General features: G+C 45.7%; 1 protein-coding gene across 2 annotated transcripts in view; it reads right to left on the bottom strand.

The window, feature by feature from the left end:
* PEDS1 (plasmanylethanolamine desaturase 1) overlaps positions 1 to 18617 on the bottom strand; it is a 42020-nt gene extending 23403 nt beyond the window's left edge. The window contains exons 1-2 of one of the 2 annotated variants that reach the window (XM_020984200.2): positions 18413 to 18617; positions 6749 to 6868 (exon numbers count right to left, since the gene is read on the bottom strand). In XM_020984200.2, the coding sequence (XP_020839859.1) occupies positions 6749 to 6868; positions 18413 to 18602 (310 nt within the window). In that variant the 5' untranslated portion in view covers positions 18603 to 18617. The remainder of the gene's footprint in view (positions 1 to 6748; positions 6869 to 18412) is intronic. The other variant, XM_020984201.2, reaches the window with a different exon arrangement.
* Between the last annotated feature and the right edge of the window lie 1161 nt (positions 18618 to 19778).

The following is a 19778-nucleotide window of genomic DNA, read 5'->3' on the forward strand; positions in this document are numbered from 1 at the left end:
CGGCCCCTCAACCCGACAAAGCTCAGTGAGTACCTCAGCCTCGTGTTAAGATCATCATCATTCCCTAGCTTCAGTATCATACCTCTGCTTGGCAGAGCACCCAGACTCCAAGAGGTGCCTGGTTCCAGAGTATGACGTACTCATCATTGGGGCAGAAGGGAGAGGCCCTGTGACTTCTCTGGAGAGTGTAGAGACCTGCCTCCCTCTACTAGCCTCCCCCTCATATTCAGTCTAATCCTGGTAGCTACAGATAAGGCTTGACAATTCACTGATAATACTGTTTGAACAGGCCCTAATCAATCAGAATAGCCACCCTGAGATTCTGTGTCAACACTGCCTAGAAATTAATGATAAGCCACTTAAAAATAGAGACCAGGGAGTGACCTGGGGAGCCCAGGCTGGGGTGAACTGGAATGGGGCAGTTGTGAGCCCTGAAAGGTTAATGGGACTTCCAAATAACATGGGCCTTTCCTTCTCTCACTCTCCCTCCTAAAACCCAGCAGGCATAGGCTCCAGTATCTTAAATTAGTCGGATTATGTGGTATCAGCTTAGGCTGACAAGAAGCTTTTTAACGGGATCAGGAAGGCCAGAGCTCAATGGACATAGAACAAGTTGGGGGTGGGGAGGGGGCCACAATATCAACAATTGCTCCATAAGGGAGGTTCACTGGGAGCCCTCTACTCAATGAAGTTATGGACTCTTTGAGGAGGAGCAAACAGCTGACTCCAGAGTTGTAAGCCAGGACGTTTAAATATTACCAGGGCTGCCAAGACCTATCTGAATCTAATAACTCCTCAGCATGCTAAAGAGAAAGAAAAACGTTGGGCTTGCAATCAGAAGATTCTTGTCCTGACTCTGCCACTAACACATTATAAGTGACTTGGGGAAAACAATTTCCTCCCTCTGGGCCTCAGTTTCTCCCTCTGTTCAATGAAAGAGAGCAGTCAGATAAGCTTCATCTAAGGCCCCTTCCAGTCCTGACATTCTAGGATTCCATAACCTCAGAACCTGCTTAGAGCAGCTAAAGGCTTGGGAGAAGAATTTTTTTGGTGGCTGGAAAAAAACAATAAACCAAAACAAAACAAAAAAACATCTCCAGAGGGCTCTCGTGCAGACAGCTCAATCCCAATAACATGAACTACAACCATTCACATTCATATAGGATCATAAACCTAGGGCTGGAAGGGACCTAGAGGACACCCAGATCAACCCCCTCAGTTTACAGAGGAAGAAACTGAGCAGGGATTTAATTTCAGACCTTCTGACGCCAATTCCAGCACTCTTTTCACTGTACACACACACACACGCGCGCGCGCACGGCACATGGTACAAATAGAGATCAGAACACTAAGTGAAAGAGTGAAGTGTGTGCTTTGGGTCACATAGCTATTAAGTGTCTGGGCTGTGACTTGAACCAATCTTCTGACTCTTAAGACTAGTTGTTTTTTTTACAACTAAGCCATGCTGGTGTTGTCTACGCTTTCAAGGAGACCTAGGTGCCAGGGCTGTCAGTAGCCATGAAGCCACTCTCAGGAACATGTATGTTTCCAGTTACTAACCGATTATGACGAGTTTGGGAAGCCACTCCAGAGAGGAGCCAAAGGTACAGGGTTGTGTCAGCTCCTTGATTTGTCTTTGACTTCTCCCCTACAAAGACAGGCTGTCAATAGTCAGCTCAGGAATAAGAATCCAGAATTCCCCAGGTAACTGTGTGAGGCAGCCCTGAGCATTCCCACTGCCCACCCTCTGCTGTCAACTAGGGGAGCAAAAGCTGCTGGGCCAGTTCTAGGCCACCTGAAGAGGTGTTTAGACATGTTAAGGGTTGAAGGGACCTTTCCTCCAGGTGCTTCTTTGGAATCTTTAATGCATAAGAGTGCCAAGCCCACAATGACCGGAAACAATGACGATGGCCATGGGATGATAAAAATTAGAGCTAGAATAGATTTAATTCAATTCAATAAACATTTATTAAGTACCTGCTATGTGCTAGGCATTTCGCTAAGCACTTGGGGGTATGAAGAGGCAAAAGACAGTCCCTGCCCTAGAGAAGCTTATAATATAAACGGAGAGACAACATGCAAACAAATATATGCAAAGCAAGCTATATACCATTCTGAAGAACGATTTGGAACTATGCCCAAAGGGCTATAAAACTGTGCATATCCTTTAACACAGCAACACTAGGTCTGTATCCCAAAGAGATCAAAGGAAAAAGAAAAGGACTTCTATTGAGAGAAATTATTATTAACAGCCAATATCTTAGGGAGATTCAGAGGTCTCCCCTTTTTCTAAATTCCTAATTTTAAAAAGTTCTGTTTTCTTGAAGGAAATTACCAATAATGAGATTGCACTGACCCTCTCTCAATCTCAGTCAGATCCTACCGATTTATCCAACCTTTCAAGGAATTTAATCCAGGGTGTGGGAAGCTCATTGTGTTCTACTCAAGCTTAGGTGAAGCCAGATCCTTTAGTCTAGCTAGGTAGCTAGACTTCAGGTGGTCTGAGTAAAGATAGTTTTTCTGTGCAAGGATCACTCTCTCAGCTTCTTAATGATCACCTTTTTGGTTTTTAAGGGTATATAAACTGTGAATTGGATTTAAGCGAGGGAGGGCTATGCAAAGTCACCAGCTTCACTTTGTCCTCTGCAGCCATCTGAGTCCAGTGGTCAATACAGATCAGGACAACTGAAGATGGCCCAGGATGCAGTGTGGCACTTTGGCCCTTTCAAGGTAAAGTTTGACTCGATTTGACTGAGGCAAAGCCCATTCAGGACCCATTAACTTGCATGTCATGACATCACCTTCTTGTCTTCCTCTTTGAGAACGATGGACAAACAGCAATCTCTGTGAGTAGAAAAGGAATGGGCTGCCCACTAGAGACCATACTGGAACTGTCCAGTTGGGAAACACATCTGTCTGTGTCTGCCTTCCTTCCTTCTGTCCACATAAGGGTGTAATAACACCCTTACCTGCAGGTGCTGTGCCTAAAGGGAATGCACATTTTAATCTCCAAATTTTTTTTCCCTCTTAAACACCAGCCTTAACCCCAAATCACTCAGGCTCTCATTGATTGACCAACAACAGGTCCCAGGCCAAGCCCTACGGTCATTGTTTGGACCACGACTGGCTCGGAATGAATGCAAATAACAATTGTTTCCATTTTGACCAGAAACCCTGAAGGTCTTCCCTTCCCAGTTTGTTTTGTCTTGTTTTATTTTTTTAAATTAAAGGGGTCATCTTGAGACTCAATTCTTTTTTTTTTAAATTGAAAGTAATTTTAATAACCATTTAGTGCAACCCACATACAAAAGGAATACTCAGAACAATATACCAGAAAAATAGTAAGCCTTGCCTTGCCTTACCATCTCACTCAGGGTGAAAGTACAGTGGCTACTTATAGGCTTGATTCCACTACTGTTCATCACAGAAGTTCTGACCTGATCCATTTCCAATTAGGACTAGTTTGCTGCTCCTTAGGAGCCATATCTGCCCCTCCTTAGGCATTCTCATGGCACCGTGAGTTGAGACTCAATTCTTAAAGATGCCTAATAGACACTGCCTTACTCAAAGTGAGAACTTAAAAGACCTTAGCTTAAAAAGGCCAAGACTAAGGGGCAACTAGGTGGTACAGTAGCTAGAGCACTGGCCCTGAAGTCAGGAGGACCTGAGTTCAAATCCAGCCTCAGACCAAACACTTGGCACTTACTAGCTATGTGGCCTTGGGCAAGTCACTTAACCCCAATTGCCTAAAAAAAAAATGAACAAAACAAAAAGGCCAAGACTTAAAGACTTAAAAAGTCTCCCAACGCATCCAGGGCCATCTCCAGTCACCCTGATCAACGTCTAGTCACTGGACCCACATGGCTCAGGAGAAAGTAAGGCTGGTGACTCTGTACAGCCCTATGTCAAATCCAATTCAATTGCCAAGTCATGTCATATCCCTGACCTCATGGTCTTCTTCAAGAATGAAGGACAAACAGGGCAGCTAGGTGGCACAGTGAATAGAGCTCTGGCCCTGGAGTCAGGAGGACCTGAATTCAAATCCAGCCTCAGACACTTAACACTTACCAGCTGTGTGACCCTGGGCAAGTCACTTAACTGGGATCACCTCACCAAAAAGAAAAAAGAAAAAAAGAACGGACAAACCACAACCACACAATCTCTTCCAGAATGAAGAAGGACAAACATCATTTATTGTGAGTCCACCATTACCATTGTTTTTGGTCCAGGAGAGATAGCCAAATGACCATCCTTTTATTAATAACCTGCTGGTCTTATTAATAAAATGATTAAATTACCCAGAAACTATGTCTCTTGACCTTCTTTAAAGGTCAAAATTAGTACAAAAATATTTATAGCAGCTCTTTTTGTGGTGGCAAAGAATAGGAAATTGAGGGGATGGCCATCAATTGGGGAATGGTTGAACAAATTAAGAGACATGATTGTGATAGAATACTATTATGCCATAAGATGAGAGGAATGGTGTCAGAAAAACCTGGGAAGACTTACATGAACGAATGCAAAGTGAAGTGAGCAGGAGTGAGAACACTGTACACAGTAACAGCAATATTGTAACAATGATCAGCTGTGAAACACCTGGCTACTCAGATCAAGACAATGATGCGAGACAATTCCAAAGGTGCCACAATGAAAAATGCTATCTACCTTAGAGAAAGAACTGATGAACTCTTGAGTATAGATTGAAGCATACTTTTTTTACATACAGAATAGGAAATATTTTTAAAATAATTAATAGATATTAGAAGGAATCTAATAGAACCTCCTCGCTTGACACAGAAGGAAACTGAGGCCCAGAGAAATTAACTGGCTTGCTTAATATAATACAGTAATAGTAAATAGCAGGGCCAGAACTTGAAACTAGGTCTTCTAAATCCAGTGCTCTTTTCTACTAAACTATGCTGAGCTAGCTTCTTAAACTCAGGTTGGAAATTCCTGCCTGTCAGCTGCTACCCAAGTGGCTTATGGGAATGACAGAAGTCTTTTTGTAGGACTCCAACAACCCCAAGTCCTGTTTTACAGGGCCTACAGAACAAGACAGACAGAACCTTGATTGAGTTATCCAAGTTCTTGGGTCACAAACTCAACGAGACCAATGTGGAGTTAAAGAGGAAACAACCTCTTCTCAGCCCCACACCAAATGTCTCATCCTTACCCAGGCTGTTTCAACACAGCACCCATGCAATAAATAAATAAAGCTAGTCTAACCAAACCAGTGGTCCCATCATGCCCCTCAAAAAAAGAGAGGGAGGCAGGAAGTGGTTTAACATAAAGGCCTAGAGATAGTAAGCCTCAGAGTTGTAAAAAGTCTGCATTAAAGGCCCTGCATGGCCTCTATGGAAGGTAGGAGGAAATGCATGCCTGGAGGTTACAGCTGGGCAGACTTAGCCAGTGAGTTCCAGTCTTCCCCCCTATGGGGAAGAAGCTCATAGAATCATAGAATATAAGAACTCTTATCTTTGAATTCAGCTAGTCCAATTTCTTCACTTGAGAGACTGAAGCTGAGAAAAAAGTGATGAGCCCAAGTTAATGGAAAAAACCAGCATCTGATCTAAAGCCTTCCTCTTCCCAATTCAAGGCTCATTCCTCTACTATGCCATGTCAGTTTCTGGCCTCCTTGAGGTCCAGCTAAGTCCTGCTAATCTACTTTAGAGAAAGAATCTATAATGACTGCATATTTCTCCCTTCCTTTCCAACCCATTATCACGACCCTTGTCTGGGCCCTCATCACCACATACACGGACAAATGCAAAAGCCTTCCAAAGGTACTTTTTTACTCTGATTCACTCTATGCCTTGCGCAAGACAGATCCTCCTGAAGGAATGCTCCCAGGATTGAAAGCTGGAAGGAACCTTCGAGGGCACTAAAGTGAAGTGATTTGTTTGAAGTTGCAAGGTAGAAGACATTTGAACCTAGATCCTTAGACTCTGAATCCAGTGTTCTTTCCTCTCTACTACACTGACAGCTCTTTTCCATCAGTAAATACATATTAAAACTAGGAATCTGCCCCTCCCTCATCCTCAGACTCCCAGGCCTGAATTCTATCCTGCTTCCTCTCCAGAGGTTATGTGCTAGACACCCAAAACTACCAGATCCTACCTCTTTCCCTCATCCCCAGCCAAGACATCTTGAATTTAAAAGAGGATTTTGATTTATAAGGGGAAAAAGTCTAAATTCATAAATAATCTGAGCCTTAAATTAATCAAATAGTAGAGAAAGAAAGATACCCAGGGCGGTTTTCTTAATCTGTCTTATCTACATAAAGATCTTAGCCTCTTGGCTCCTGTGATGGCTCAGCGCCATGAGCCTTTTGCTTGATCACATTACACGATTTAGAAAAGTGCTTTGCAAACCATGCTATATAAATCATCACTAGAACAAGGATCTTTAGAGATCAGTGAGTGCAATCTCTCTCTCTCTCTCTCTCTGTCTCAAGAGAAAGCCCAAAGACATGCACTGATTTGTCCAGATCACAGTTTGTAGCAGGGACAAGAGTCACTGAAAGGATCCATGACGAGTCCAGTGTTTTGGTTACCACACCACCCTGCCTTTCCATAAGCATGTTTCTCCGCCCCCTTCCCTGGCCACCTTTCCCAGGGGCTAGCATCACATGATCCAGTATACAGTTTTAGAGGTAAACAAAGCACACAGAATGAAGCCACACAGACACCTCCCTTCCCCTCTCCCCCTGCTCAGGTCACAGAAAGTCTTCATTTGTTCATACACTCACATATTCCCAGCAGCACGAGGTGTGTGTGCTCCAGGCTGGTAAACTGCAGGAGATGGCACAGATTGAAGGCGATGAGGGAGAAGCAGAGGATCACGCAGCACCATTCCTGGAGCCGCTTGCCTGTGGGGGCATAGAGGAGGACAGGCTGTTGAATCAGGTACTGTACTATGCGGGGTTGAAGCACTCCTGTTAGGGACACAGGCCTGAGCTAGGGATGACTGCTGGATGGAAGCTCAGCCACTATCCACTCCCCCTCAGGGTTCTGGTTATTCCCTATATCCGTCCAAGGGAGGACTTTTGGCAGGCTTTGTCTGCTAGGAGCTGGGCCAGGTACACTGTAGCTCCTGGAGGCTGGAAAAGAACTGGGTGTTCCCATGGAGAGGTCAGACAAAGACAGAAATCATTGCCCTTCCCACCCTGACCCAGAAGAAAAAAAAGAACACTGGACTTGGTTAGCAGGCCTAGGTTTGAAGTCTGGCTCTGATATTTGCCAGCTGTGTACCAAGCTTCCCCTGGGCAAGTCACTTTCTGAGCCTCAGTTTCTGCATTTGAAAAGTGGGGTTACTAACAGGTCACTCCTTACATCAGAGGGCTCTCATAAAGTATTTTTTTAAAATAAATTTTAAAGAGTTAAGGAGCTGTTATGAGCATTATTTCTTCTCAATGTAAAGGAGACTGGACAGCTCAGTTACGAAGCTTCTAAACAGAGAAGTTCATACTCACTGCTTCTACTTTCTCACTTTAACCCTTTACAATCTGGCTTCCAGGAGCGATCAGTGTAGTACAGTAGAAAAAGCACTGAATTTTGAGCCAGAGGCCCTGGGTGTAAACCTTTCATCTGCTATGTGTCGTTCATGTGACCCTGGGCAAGTCATTTCTCTTTTTCTAGGTTTTACTTTCTCCAAATGCAAAATGACAGCACTGGACTAGATAGACATCTCTCAGGCCCCTCCAGCTGTAAATCCTACGCTTTTATGAAGTCCGCTTTTCTGAAACTAGTTTCTCTCTAGAAAGCAGGTCCCAATGATCATATCCAAAAGGATTTTTCTCAGGTCATATCTACCTAGATCTCCCTACAACATACACTACGACCATCTCCGGTTTCTTATAGCTCCGGCCCTGCTCCGGTCTTCCATGATAGTACATCCTCTTGTTTCTCCTCCTCCCTTTCTGGCTCCTTCTGCCACCTCTTGTCCTAGATGCAGACAGCTCCCAAGGATTGTCATTGGCCCTTCGACACTGGCTTGGTCTCCCTCCAATCACTCGTCTCACTCATTTAACTATTGCTACCTTCAGCACAGGGACGCCCAAATCTATATTCCCAGAGTTGACTGCTGTCCTGACTTCTATTACTTTATCTTCAAATGCCTACTGGATCTCTCTGCCTACCCATCCCATCAGGACCTCAAACTCATGCATATGCCCCTTAAAAAACACTCCCCTTTTGGACCTTTTCTGTCAATTGCACCATAATTCTCCACTTGTTCTTCACACAATACGTGTTTGTTGCACTGAAAAGTGAATTGGAATTAATTTTTTTTTTTACTTCTCCTGCTGCTCTCATGCCCAATCAATAACCAAGTCCTGTGGAGCTTTCTTTAATGTCATTCCACCTGTTCCACTACCACCATCTTTGTCCAGGCCCTCATCACCTCACAACTGCATGGACCACTTTGACACATTCCTCCTAGGTCTCCCTGAAACAATCCATCTCACACCATGCTTTCACACAGGTCTTCCTAAAAAGGTTCAAAGTGGCTTTGCCACTTACTGCCTAGGTGACCTTGGACAAGGCACTTTCCTTCTCTGGGCCTCAGTTCCCCCTTCTGTTCAATGAGGAGTTGGACACTAGAAGAATCAGTAAACAATATTTACTGTTTGATGTAGAGAAACCACTTCAAAGTATACCTCAAGGAGACCAAAGATAGAGTGAAAGGTCTTATCTACATAATACTATTTATAACAGCACTTTTTGTGGTAGTAAGCAACTGGAAGCAAAGTAGGTACCCTTTGACTGGGGAGTGGGTGTGCCTGGCCAAATTCTGGTATATGATCACAGCAGAATATATAAGACTCTGTGTGTCTCTGTGTGTGTGTATAAAAGACTATATATTAAGACAGAATGCATAAGAATATATAAGACTAAGAAATGACAAAATGTGTAGGATTCATTGTATGAACTGAAACACAATGAAGCAAGCAGAACCAGAGGAATAATTTTCACAGTGACCAACATAACGTCAAGAGAAACAGAACTGAAAGAAATCATAACTTGACAAATGCCTGTGGCTGATGACTCCAAAGGACTGATTAGGACGAATGCTTCTCTCCTTTCAGAGGACAGGTGGTTGAGTAGAGGTGTGGGATGAAGCACACGTTGTCAGACATGCCTAATCTGTGGATGTGTTTTGCTTATTGGATTTTCTCTTTACTTGGCAGAGTTCTATTGAGGGTGTGTGTGTGTGTGTGTGTGTGTGTGTGTGTGTGTGTGTGTGTGTGTGTTGGGGGACAGGAATACAGAGAGGATCATTGGGAAGTGACAGTATTATTAAAAACTCATCAACATGAGTGTTTGAAGAATGAAAACAAATCAAGTCAGCAAACATTTATAAATTCTCAGGATGTACAAAGCTGAGGACTTTGCACGTGACAATTCTGGACAAACTCCCTCATTTCTGTACTATCTTCCTCTCCCCAACTTATCCCCCACCCCACTGCCTACAACCTAAAGATTAAATTCAAGACCTTTCATAAGATGACTTCCAAGAACAAAGACCACTTATTGATCATCTACCATATGCAAAGTACAGTGAAAGAAACAATAAACAAGATATAAATTCTGCCCCCAAGGTACTTATAATCCAGGAAAAATAATTTACGTTTCCATAGAATTTTCAGATTCCCAAAGCACTGTCCTCACAACAACCTTGAGAGCTAGAGAGGGCAAACATTTCTGTTTAGCAGATGAGGCCAATGGAGCTCAAGGGGAAATGACTTGCTCAGGGTCACACAGCTATCAAGGAGAGGATTTGAATCCAGGTCTCAAGACTCAAAGTCCCAGAGGTCTTCTCATACAAAGGTACTTCATACAAATAGCTCTAATTTAAAAACATACTATAAGAAGTGCATAGCTAGCTACCAACAAAATATTTTTCCAATATTATAATTCATTTTCTCAAGGATTTATCCCATAACAGCCCCAGAAGGTTAAGTAATGAAAAAGTCCCAAAGAGATGGGACTCTTTTTTGAGATTTGAACCCAGGTTTTATGAATCAAAATCCAGTGGTCTACCAGACCACAAGACTTTAACATTATTTCCCTACATGCGACTGCTACTGACTGATCTGTTTTCTGTCTTCTCTGTGTTCGTTTATGGAGTACCTTCTTCTGGTCTCTTCCTTATTTAAATTCTACTGTTCCTCTAAGACCCAAATTAGGCCCCATCTTCTTCCAAGAAGCACCACCCTGCCCCAACTCAGCATCAGTCTCTACTCTGATCTCTTAAGAGTAATGAGTGTGGCCTGTTTTTTTTTATTTTAGACTTAAAATACTAAAACTTAAATACACAATAAGAAAAGAAAAAGAAATATAAATATAAAATAAAAGACAAGCATGTTATGTGTCCAGCAGGATGTAAGAGAGGATTCAAAATATGCAGCAATAAATTTCCATTTCAAGAAAGCCTATGTAATAAATACTACATATTGTGTTGAGAGCTGTCCATCTTTGCTTCCTTGTAAGTTTTCTTTTGTTCTCTGCTTCGTAGTTTTACTTTGTTTTCTCCCCTTCCCGCCCCAGCCTGGCTATACATACATACACACATACACGTAAACATATACATATACTTGCCCTAACAAATTCTATTCCTGATCTTTGTTTCTATGTTTGCGCATATCTCTTATTTCCTATCTATCCTTCCTGACTCCTCCATTTTACTTCTACCTGCTACCTTGCCCTCCTATGACTTAACCTACAGCCCTTCCAAGATCGCTCCCTTATCCTCCCATTCCCATAAATCTAAACACCCTTTTACACCCCTCTTTGACTTACTGCCTCACCTGGCCACTTAACTTTAGTCTGCCTGATCAGAGCTACTGAATGCCTTTCCAGAGCTGGAAAGGACCTCAAAAGAAAGGCTATGAGAGCAGCCAGAACCACAGAGATCATTCTGGTACTACCCACTCATTTGAGAGGTGAAACAAAGTTCTGGCCAGAGCCCAGCTCTCCCGAATCCTGCAGTGTAGCTCTTTCCATTCTATCTCACTTCCGCCTTCTTCCAGTTTCTCCATGTCTTCCATTTGTCACTTTGGAGAATTTTGATGAGTTTCTTTCTTTAACCTTTATCACAACCTTTTCTATTTTCTAAGTAATTAAGTTGAGGCTGGAAGAGACAAACATTCATTAGACTCAGGCCTAGAGTGGGATACTTCGTCAAACGGTGGCCAAGAAGCTCATCAGTGCTCACATTTCCACTGCAGAAGGACATGGAAATCCTGAGAAGGCAGCTCAGAAACAGTGAGTAATAAGGCAGCTTGACAGACTCAGGAACCAGGAGACTATTCCAAAGACTTAGAATGATCAGAACACTAAGTACTATGGCCAAAAGGATCATGAGATCTAGATCTTAAAGACATGTACTCTTACTCCCTCACTCTAGAGATGAGGAAACTGAGGCCCAAGGTCATGCAGCTGTTGTTACGTTCGTCCTTTGTTAGGAAGAGGCCCAATGAAGCATCATAGGTGATGTCTCCACTTGGGTGTGAATTGGATCTGAGGCAGAGCTGCACAAGGTCATCGACCTCACTCTCTCTTCCAGAGTCATCAAAGTCCAGTGGCAAGACAGAAGTCAAGATAATTAGTGATGGTCTAGAATGTAGTGGATGACCTCGAGTTCTCTGGGTCTTACCAAACTCTAATTGCTCCACAGCACCTACTTCAGCTGCCTTCATGGCCACTGAAACAAGTTGTTCTCATATGCCCATTCCACAGAGAGAAGTGCGGTCCTTCATGCGCTTAGGGTACACATCTTGATGAGTCTGAGACTTATTGGTTACCCTGCACCTGGACAGCCCATCTGCTGAGATGATTTTACCGGGGTGTGGGTGCTATACATGCTACAGCTTCTTGGGGCCACAGGTGAGAGTTGGTTTAAAGGTGGATGAGCGGCCCTGAAAAGGGCTTGGCAAGCCCTCACACCACAGGTGGAGCCTTCCCTGAACACCCCCTACACGCCTCATGCAGCTAGTAACCGGCAGAGCTAAATCCTATGATTTTAAATGCAGTATTATTTTCACTACACCATACTGCCTTCTGAGAGGGCAGCGCAGAAACGGTGAGTGATGAGGACTGATTTGGAGGCAGCTTATCAGTGTCATCAGAGGAAGGAGACACAGGGGATTGATATATGGGACTCTGCAGAGACTGGGCAAGATTCAAGTTGACAATATTGAAAATGGACTCCAAGAGGAAAACCATTTAAAGAAATCTCTGGCTTATCTACACTTAAGCCTGAGCCCCACCCTCCTGCTGGGGGAATCTTCTCCACCAACCTGGCTTCCTCCACACTCGTGGAGCTGTTTGGGGTGGGGGGGGGGAAGAGCTAAGAAGCTCAAGCAGAAGTCAGGAGACCCAGACTCTAGACCTAGTTCTGCCCCATATTCACTAATCTTGAATAGCTCACTTGCCCTCTCTGCGCCTCAACTTCATTTGTAAAATGGGTGGCTGGCTTCAATGACCTCTAAATTCCCATTCTGCTCTTCTAAAATCATATTCTTGTACAATAACAATGGGGCAGCTCAATGGTGTAGTGTATGGAGTGCCAAGCCTGGGGTCAGGAAGACATTTGCTAGCTGTGACCCTAGGCAAGTTGCTTACCCCTCTTTGCCTCAGTTTCCTCATCTTTACAATAAGCTAGAGAAGGAAATGGCAAACACTCCAATATCTTCACCGACAAAACCCCAAATGTAGTCAGACACAACTTAACAACAACTAGAACAATAACCTATTTACACCCCAAATCTCTGCCCACAGGACAAAGAAATGAGAATCTTTTTTTATTTGGGGGGGAGGGGAAGAGAGCGAGAACACATCCAAGAGCAGGACAAAATAGCTGCGGGTAAAGCAACAATGTTGGTCTGGAAGTTGGGAGGCTTAGCTGTTACATACCAGCTGGAAGGTCATTGTCTCCTCTCTTAGCTCTATGTTCTAGGTCCTTCCAACCCTGGCATTCTATGACTCTAGAGACACAAGACTGACTCCTGGCTAGCTTCCCCTCCCCCCCCCACATAATAAGATCCACCTGACAAGGAAATTGACAAGGTCTGAAAAATGGAGTTAGAAATACCAGAAGCTAGGATGCAGGGACCTGAATAGCTGGGTGGGGACTAGCAGTCTCTGGGACACAGAGGCAGCTTTAGGATTCTTGTCCACCCCCAACCCAAACCTCAACTTCCAATATTTCCCAAGGAGTGGCTGGGCCATTTGGCAATCACAAAGCAGCTCTGAGCCATGCTAGAAACCTTGGCTTCATATCGAATAAATCAACTGAAAGAAAATCTGGAACCAATGGGTAGGATGTGGGGAAAATGGGTACACAGGCTGATTTCTGTCAGTTCTGCTGAGTTTCAGAGACAGATATTGAGCAAGAGAGGTGGCAGGAAGAAGCAGTAGCTATTTGACCATAACAAGGCAGGAAGAGGAGCTGTGGGTCTGATGTCCTCTCTATCAAAATATACCCTCCCCTTCCTGGACCCAACTCACTTGTCATTCAGAAAATTGTCTGATTTAGAACTAGAAGGAATATTAGACTTCATCCAGTACAACTCCCTCACTGAACAGATGAGAAAACTGAGGTCCAGAGAGGTAAGGTTAATTGCCCAAGAACACAGGCAGTAATTAGCAGAGCTGGGAATTAAACCTAGCTCCTGACTCCAAAACCAATCCTCTTTTACTAGAACATGCTGTCTCACATAATTTCATGGTTGGAAGGGACCTCCAAGATCACCAGGTCCATCTACCTGCAGTGGTCAATAGAAGTAGCACCCTGGGACAAGAGGCCTCGCTTTGTTTCACTGCCTCTGCTTTACCCTCCCGGTGACTGAACAAAAAACATATAACCCTCCCTGTCCTAAGGAGTGGAGAAAGTCAGATGAGTCATCAACATATTTCCTTTGGAAGCTCTTCCTGTCAGTGTTTCAAATTCCCATGAAGCTGAGGGCTGGGCTGGCCTCAGGTCCAGTCACAGGAAACTTCCTACTGCAGGAAGATGGAAAGCAAGGTGAACCAGGGAACCAAGGTACTCAGTCACTCCCTAGAGGCTGAGGCCTAGGCTTCTCATCCCTGCTGAGGCCAAACACTCTCAAAGCACCTACAGATCTAGGCCTGACAGCAATGGAGGTTTCAATGTTTAGAGGGGAAAGGGGAGAGGAGGTACCTGGGAGACCCAGGGTCAGACTTGTGTAAACAACACAAAACAAACTCTAACCTAGGAAACACCAGCTAGGCAAGTCATCAAGAGCTTCCCTCCTACTCCTATGAAAATTCTCCCATTAGGGAAGAAAAAGAAAGTACGCAGTTGCCACTCTGTACATTCTCCAACTTCTACCATTCTCCCAAGGGGTAGATAACGTCTGACTGGAAAGCAGAGCAGTACTGGGACTAACACAGAAGTCTGAGTTTAAAGGTGAGACCCAGGACCATCCCCTCCATCTTTATGGCACAAATGAGCTAACTCTTTAAGGACAGCAAAAAGGGTCAGGCTAGAACTAGCCAGCCCTTTGCTACACACCTTCTTCCTTTACCCTCACCAAAAGCCTAGCATGTGTAGGTAACCTCTTAATATACTGCTGAATGAAGTTCCTCCTCTGAAAAGTGAGGGGCTTCAACAAGCGAGGACTTATGTGAAAAGCACCATATCCTCAAAGCTGCTGAGGATACAGACCAAAATGAATTAGTCTCTGACCTCGAATAAATATAGCACAAGGTAAATAATACAGGCAGCTACGTGGCACAGTGCAAAGAGTTTGGGGCCTGGAGTCAGAAGGACTGAGTTCAAATCCAGTCTCAGATACTTACTAGCTGTGTGACTCTGGACAAGTCATTTAACCCTGTTTGCCTCAGTTTCCTCATCTTTAAAATGAGCTGGAGAAGGAAACGGCAAACCACTCCAGTATGTTTGCCAAAGGAACCTCCCTCCAGTCCCTTTCCCCCCACCCCTAAAGAGGTCATGAAGAGTGGGAAAAGACTGGAGCTGACTGCACAACTCAGGAAGAAGTGAACACTTAACTGGGAGGGGAGAGAGGGAAGAGGATTGGGAAAGTGGTTTAGGGAAGGCTTCAAGTAGCAGGTAATAACTGAATTGAGCCTTTAAGATCATGATTATAAGAGATGACATCCACAGTTGTAATAACATTCTACTACCATTCCTTCTGGTCCTGACATATGATTCCATGACTCTCATGGTGGGATCTTGGGGTCCTCACCATACTGTGTGGCAGGAGAGCTGATTTCCCCAGCTTGTTGGCTGCCTGGAGAGTTGGAGCAGAGGACCAGCTGCCAGACAATACCTTGCCTTTACAGAGTGGCAGTACAGAAGGGGGCCCCCAGATTCCATGCCTAGCATGGCCATGATCACCCTGGGCAAGCTACCTGCCCAGTCCATACCTCAGACTGTCACAAAATATTAATGCTGGGGCAACTAGGTGGCGCAGTGGATAGAGCTCTGGCCTTGAAGTCAGGAGTATCTGGCCTCAGCCACTTGACACTTACTAGCTGTGTGATCCTGCGCATGTCACTTAACCCAGATTTGCTTCACTAAAAAGCAAAAAAACCCCCAAACTTAAGCAACTCTTGGCAGATTCTCTGATTCAACCCTTCATTTTATAACGGACAGGGAGGCTCAGAGGGGGGAAACTGACTTGCCCAAAGTCAAACAGAAAAGCTAGTAGCAAAAAGAGGTCTTTGAGAGGGCATAAGGAGTAATCCAGCTTGCTCATCACCCACACTGGTGTGTGTCAGGAAGATAAACTACAAAGTGTTTCCTAAGGCCTTTCAGCATTCTGGGTCATAGATCTCTCTTCTTCCAACCCCTGCCAAAAATAGGTGCTCTAGAGGAAATGGGGAAATATGATTTCAAAGCTCATCTCCTATGCTAGTCCACAGGAATATCTGCAGGCCCAAGGGCTGCCTAACCACAAAGTAGTCTCAAGGTCAGGAAAAAAGTCATCATCAGGATGAAGACCTTACTAAAAAAAAGAATTCAGAGAAACCAGACTAACCAGAGACCAGAAGTCAGGAGCAAGAAGTGGCTAACACATTTTCCATTCTAGTTCTGCCCTAGCCGTGGTCACTCTGATTTCTCTCAAGCCTCTCTTGGTCCCTGGAGTCTGGGATATCAGGTCTGGTGATGAGGGCTGCGCAAACACACCAGAGTCATTTTTTGTGAGCTGGGCCCTTACTAGGCACTGTGCTCGGTGAAATCAGATGCCCAGCTACTTGGGTAGTAGTCAAAGCAAAAGATATACAGTAACCAGGAAGATGGGTGAGGAGGGGAGGAACACAAGTTGGTGCTTTCCTTCAAGAGGGTCAGAGAAAGGTCAGAGTTCAGGTAGGATTTAAAGTGCAGAGAACAGTGATCTGTCACCAGACAGACGGCCAAAGTGCAGAGAGTTCCAAGTGTTGCCCTGCAGAGAGGGGCGTGTGAATTCCATGAGGGTGGAGAGATGTAGGAAGAAGGAGGTACTGTAATTAGGCAGGAGAATGGTGGCTGAAGGTCGGAGTTCAATAATCATAGAATCAAAGAATAGTTCCTGAGAGAAGTGACTTCAGGTAGTATGTAGCCCAAATTCTTCATTTTAACCAAGAAAACTGAGCTCAGAAAGAACAAAGGACTTGGCCTAAGGTCATTAATTTAGTTAATAGCAAAGCTGGGCCTCCTGACTTCCAATTCTGTGCTCTTTCCACTATTCAAAACTAAAGCTTAGTGATAAGCAGTCCAGAAGAAAGCTGGGAGTTCTCACCTCATTTATTCAATCATTCATTCATTCATTCATTCTAAGCACTATTATGCCCAAAACACTGTGCTGAGCACTGAAGGAGACAAGGCACAGCCCTTGCCTCACAGAGCTTGGAGAAAACACCTAGCATATCTAGAGATTTACAGTTTTCAAAGCACTTATTTTCACCACAATCACAATAATAAGGCGGGGGATAACAGCATTAGTCTACCCGAGTGACCCTAAGAACCTGAGGTAGTCCAGACATGCTTCAGGGCTCCTAAGGTGAACAAGAGGATCTGTGCCATTAACAGGGGGGCCTGGGTCAATGATAACAACCCACGTCCAGGCCCTGCTTTGCACCACAGCTAGCACAGACCTCTCCGTACAGTGGATGCCCAATTAATCTAGATGATGAACCAAGGAGGGGAAAAAAATGACAAGGCATTTTGCAAACAAAGGACTGTCTCACTGCAGCAGCAACTCTGAAGGTTTCAGCTTTGGGCATGATAGGGAAGGAACTGTTTGGCCACCTGACCAAATGTCATGATGTCTTTATTAAAGTACTGGCCCCATTATCCTCCATAATTACAGGGGAAGGAATGCAATCATCTAGCTTTTGAAATGCCAATAGAACCCTGCCAACTTCCTTCTTCCCTCATTTAGGTATCACAATTCTATCACTTGAGATTTGCTGGGAGAAAGGCCAGAGAACCCCAGGGGCTGTGAATAGGGAAAAGAGTTAGGCCTAGAGCAAAGGCCAAAGAATGGAGAGGATGGGAGTTCCTGGGGACACAAGACTGTAATCCCTTTAAGGAGGGAAGTAGGAAGGGTCCCCAACACAAAGATGACAAAGCTTTGGAAATCTCTGGGTAGGAAGACCTTGAGGGAGAAAGGCAAAAGGACATAAGGAATAAGAGTGGAAGCATTAGAAGAAGAGGCATTGGAGATGCTGACGTTGCCCTTTGATAGAAGGGTGGAATCTGTGAGTCCCCTGAATGTAAAAAGAGCACAGGAGCTAGAGGGACGCCCAAGCCCATGGGAGGTGGGGGTGGGGAGGGGTCTCACTTGTCTAAACTGGGCACAGGGGAAAGAGGGATGGTTGGAATCTTGAAAAAGCTGGGTGAACTTCAGGCCTTTAGGGGAGCAAACCAAGAAAGCTCCCCCCCCCCGCGAGACTGAGAAGAAAGACAATGTCTCTCCCACATACACCTCCCATGCAGCAGACAAGCAAACACTGGATTCTCATCATGCAAGTTACAAAACACCTGAACCTCTTTGGGGCTGGGGAATCCCAGGGTGGGCCTGTAGTTACTTAATGCTAGGTCCCGCCAGATTTTAGAAGGCCCCGGACATCAATCATTTTCTCCCCTCTTCTTACCCCCAAGAAAACCCCTAATTAAGGGTTAGTGCTGGGAGAAGCCAGGGGCTAGCAGGATCTTTCGGGTGGTCCCTGAAAGGCTCGAAGGGCGAACGCTGCGGTGGGAAGGTTCTAGGCTGGGGCTGTCGTCCCTACCCCAGGAGAGAGGCAGGCTGGGGCAGAGGATCGCTTCGCGGGAATGCGGATGGGGATGCAGACGGGGGAGGGGCCCGGACCAGGTCGGGGGTCCTGGTAGAGGCAGGATGCACGCACCGGGCCGAGGAAGGGCCCCGCCAGTCTGTCTGTCCTACCTGGAGAGTAGAGCTGGGCCAGCTCACGGGCTCCTGCGTGCTGCGCTCCCCAGCGCCGGCCCCCGCCGTCCGCTGCTGCGTCCGCCGCCTCCTCCCCCTCGGGGCCGCGTCCCGGCTCCGAAGGCTCGTCGGGCTCCGAACACCCGCGCTCCCCGCCTCCCTCTTCCCCGCCGCCCCCGGAGCTCGCCATGGCCCCGGTCCTGGCCTCGCCCCCGCGCCCCCTCCCCGGCTCTCTAGCGGCGCAGCAGCTCCGACCCGCAGAACCGCATGGGATGATCGCGTCTCCCAATGAACTGGCAGGGGCCGAAGCGGCAGCGGCGCCGTGACTGGGCCTCGCCCGGACCCCTGCGCGTCACAGCCAATCAGCGCCCGCTCCAGGGGCGGTCCTAGCCAATGGCGAGAGAACTTGGGGCGCGATCGGCAGTCTGGCCAATCCTAAGCGTTCGGGTGAGGGAGGGAGGAGGGACACATCTGGGGGCCGCCCAGAGGCACATCTGGCGCCTTCTCCGCCCCCCCCACCCCTGGCTAAGTAAGCTTCCCCAGACTCCAGCCCTGTAGTCTTTCTAGTGGGTCTCAATTTTGGGGGCCCCCAATGTGGACAGCGTCCTTGTTAGAGGGAGAAGCAATAGTAATCCCAGAGCTATAGAATTGCTATGACGACTAGATTTCCAGATCAAGGAGATGTGGATTCGAATGCTGACTGCCACTTGTAACAGTGGCCTTGGGGAAACAGTTATCGTAACAGGGGTTGGACTAGATGATCTGAAGATAAATCCTAGGAATGTAAGAGCTGGATGTCTTTGATTAACAGCTAGGGCTACTCTTGCTGTTCAGTCCCGTCGGATTCTTCATGACCCAGTGAACCATAACCATTTCCTCCTCAGTGGATTAAGTTAAACCGAGGTTAAGTGACTTGCCCAGGGTGATGTATCTAGTGAATGTGTGTGGCTGGATTGATTCCAGGCCCGGTACTCTATCCACTGAGCCACCTAGCTGCTCCAACCACCTATTTTCCAATCTGAGTCTCTAGAGGGTCGATTTCCTGCTCTGCCTCTGGGCTTAAAGTGGGGTAGATCACTGATTTAATTTCTAGTCCATCCATATTATCAAACACTTTCTAAGGTAGAAGAGACTTTAGAGACCATCTGTATAGCCCCAAACTCTAATTCTTTTCCCTCCGTCCACATAGGGTATCACACGCTGACCTGTGGGTGCTCTCCCCAAAGGGAAAGAAAAATTTCAATCTCTGAAACTTTTTTTTCCCTCCCTTTCTCTTAAAGACCAGTCTCAACCCCAAATCATTCTGGCTCTCAATGACTGGCCAATAAAAGCTCACAGGCCAAGCCCTATTTGGTCATGTTTTGGG

This window comes from Phascolarctos cinereus, unplaced genomic scaffold (genome assembly GCF_003287225.1).
Source record: "Phascolarctos cinereus isolate Bilbo 61053 unplaced genomic scaffold, phaCin_HiC Scaffold_2;HRSCAF=192, whole genome shotgun sequence".
NCBI lineage: Eukaryota > Metazoa > Chordata > Mammalia > Diprotodontia > Phascolarctidae > Phascolarctos > Phascolarctos cinereus.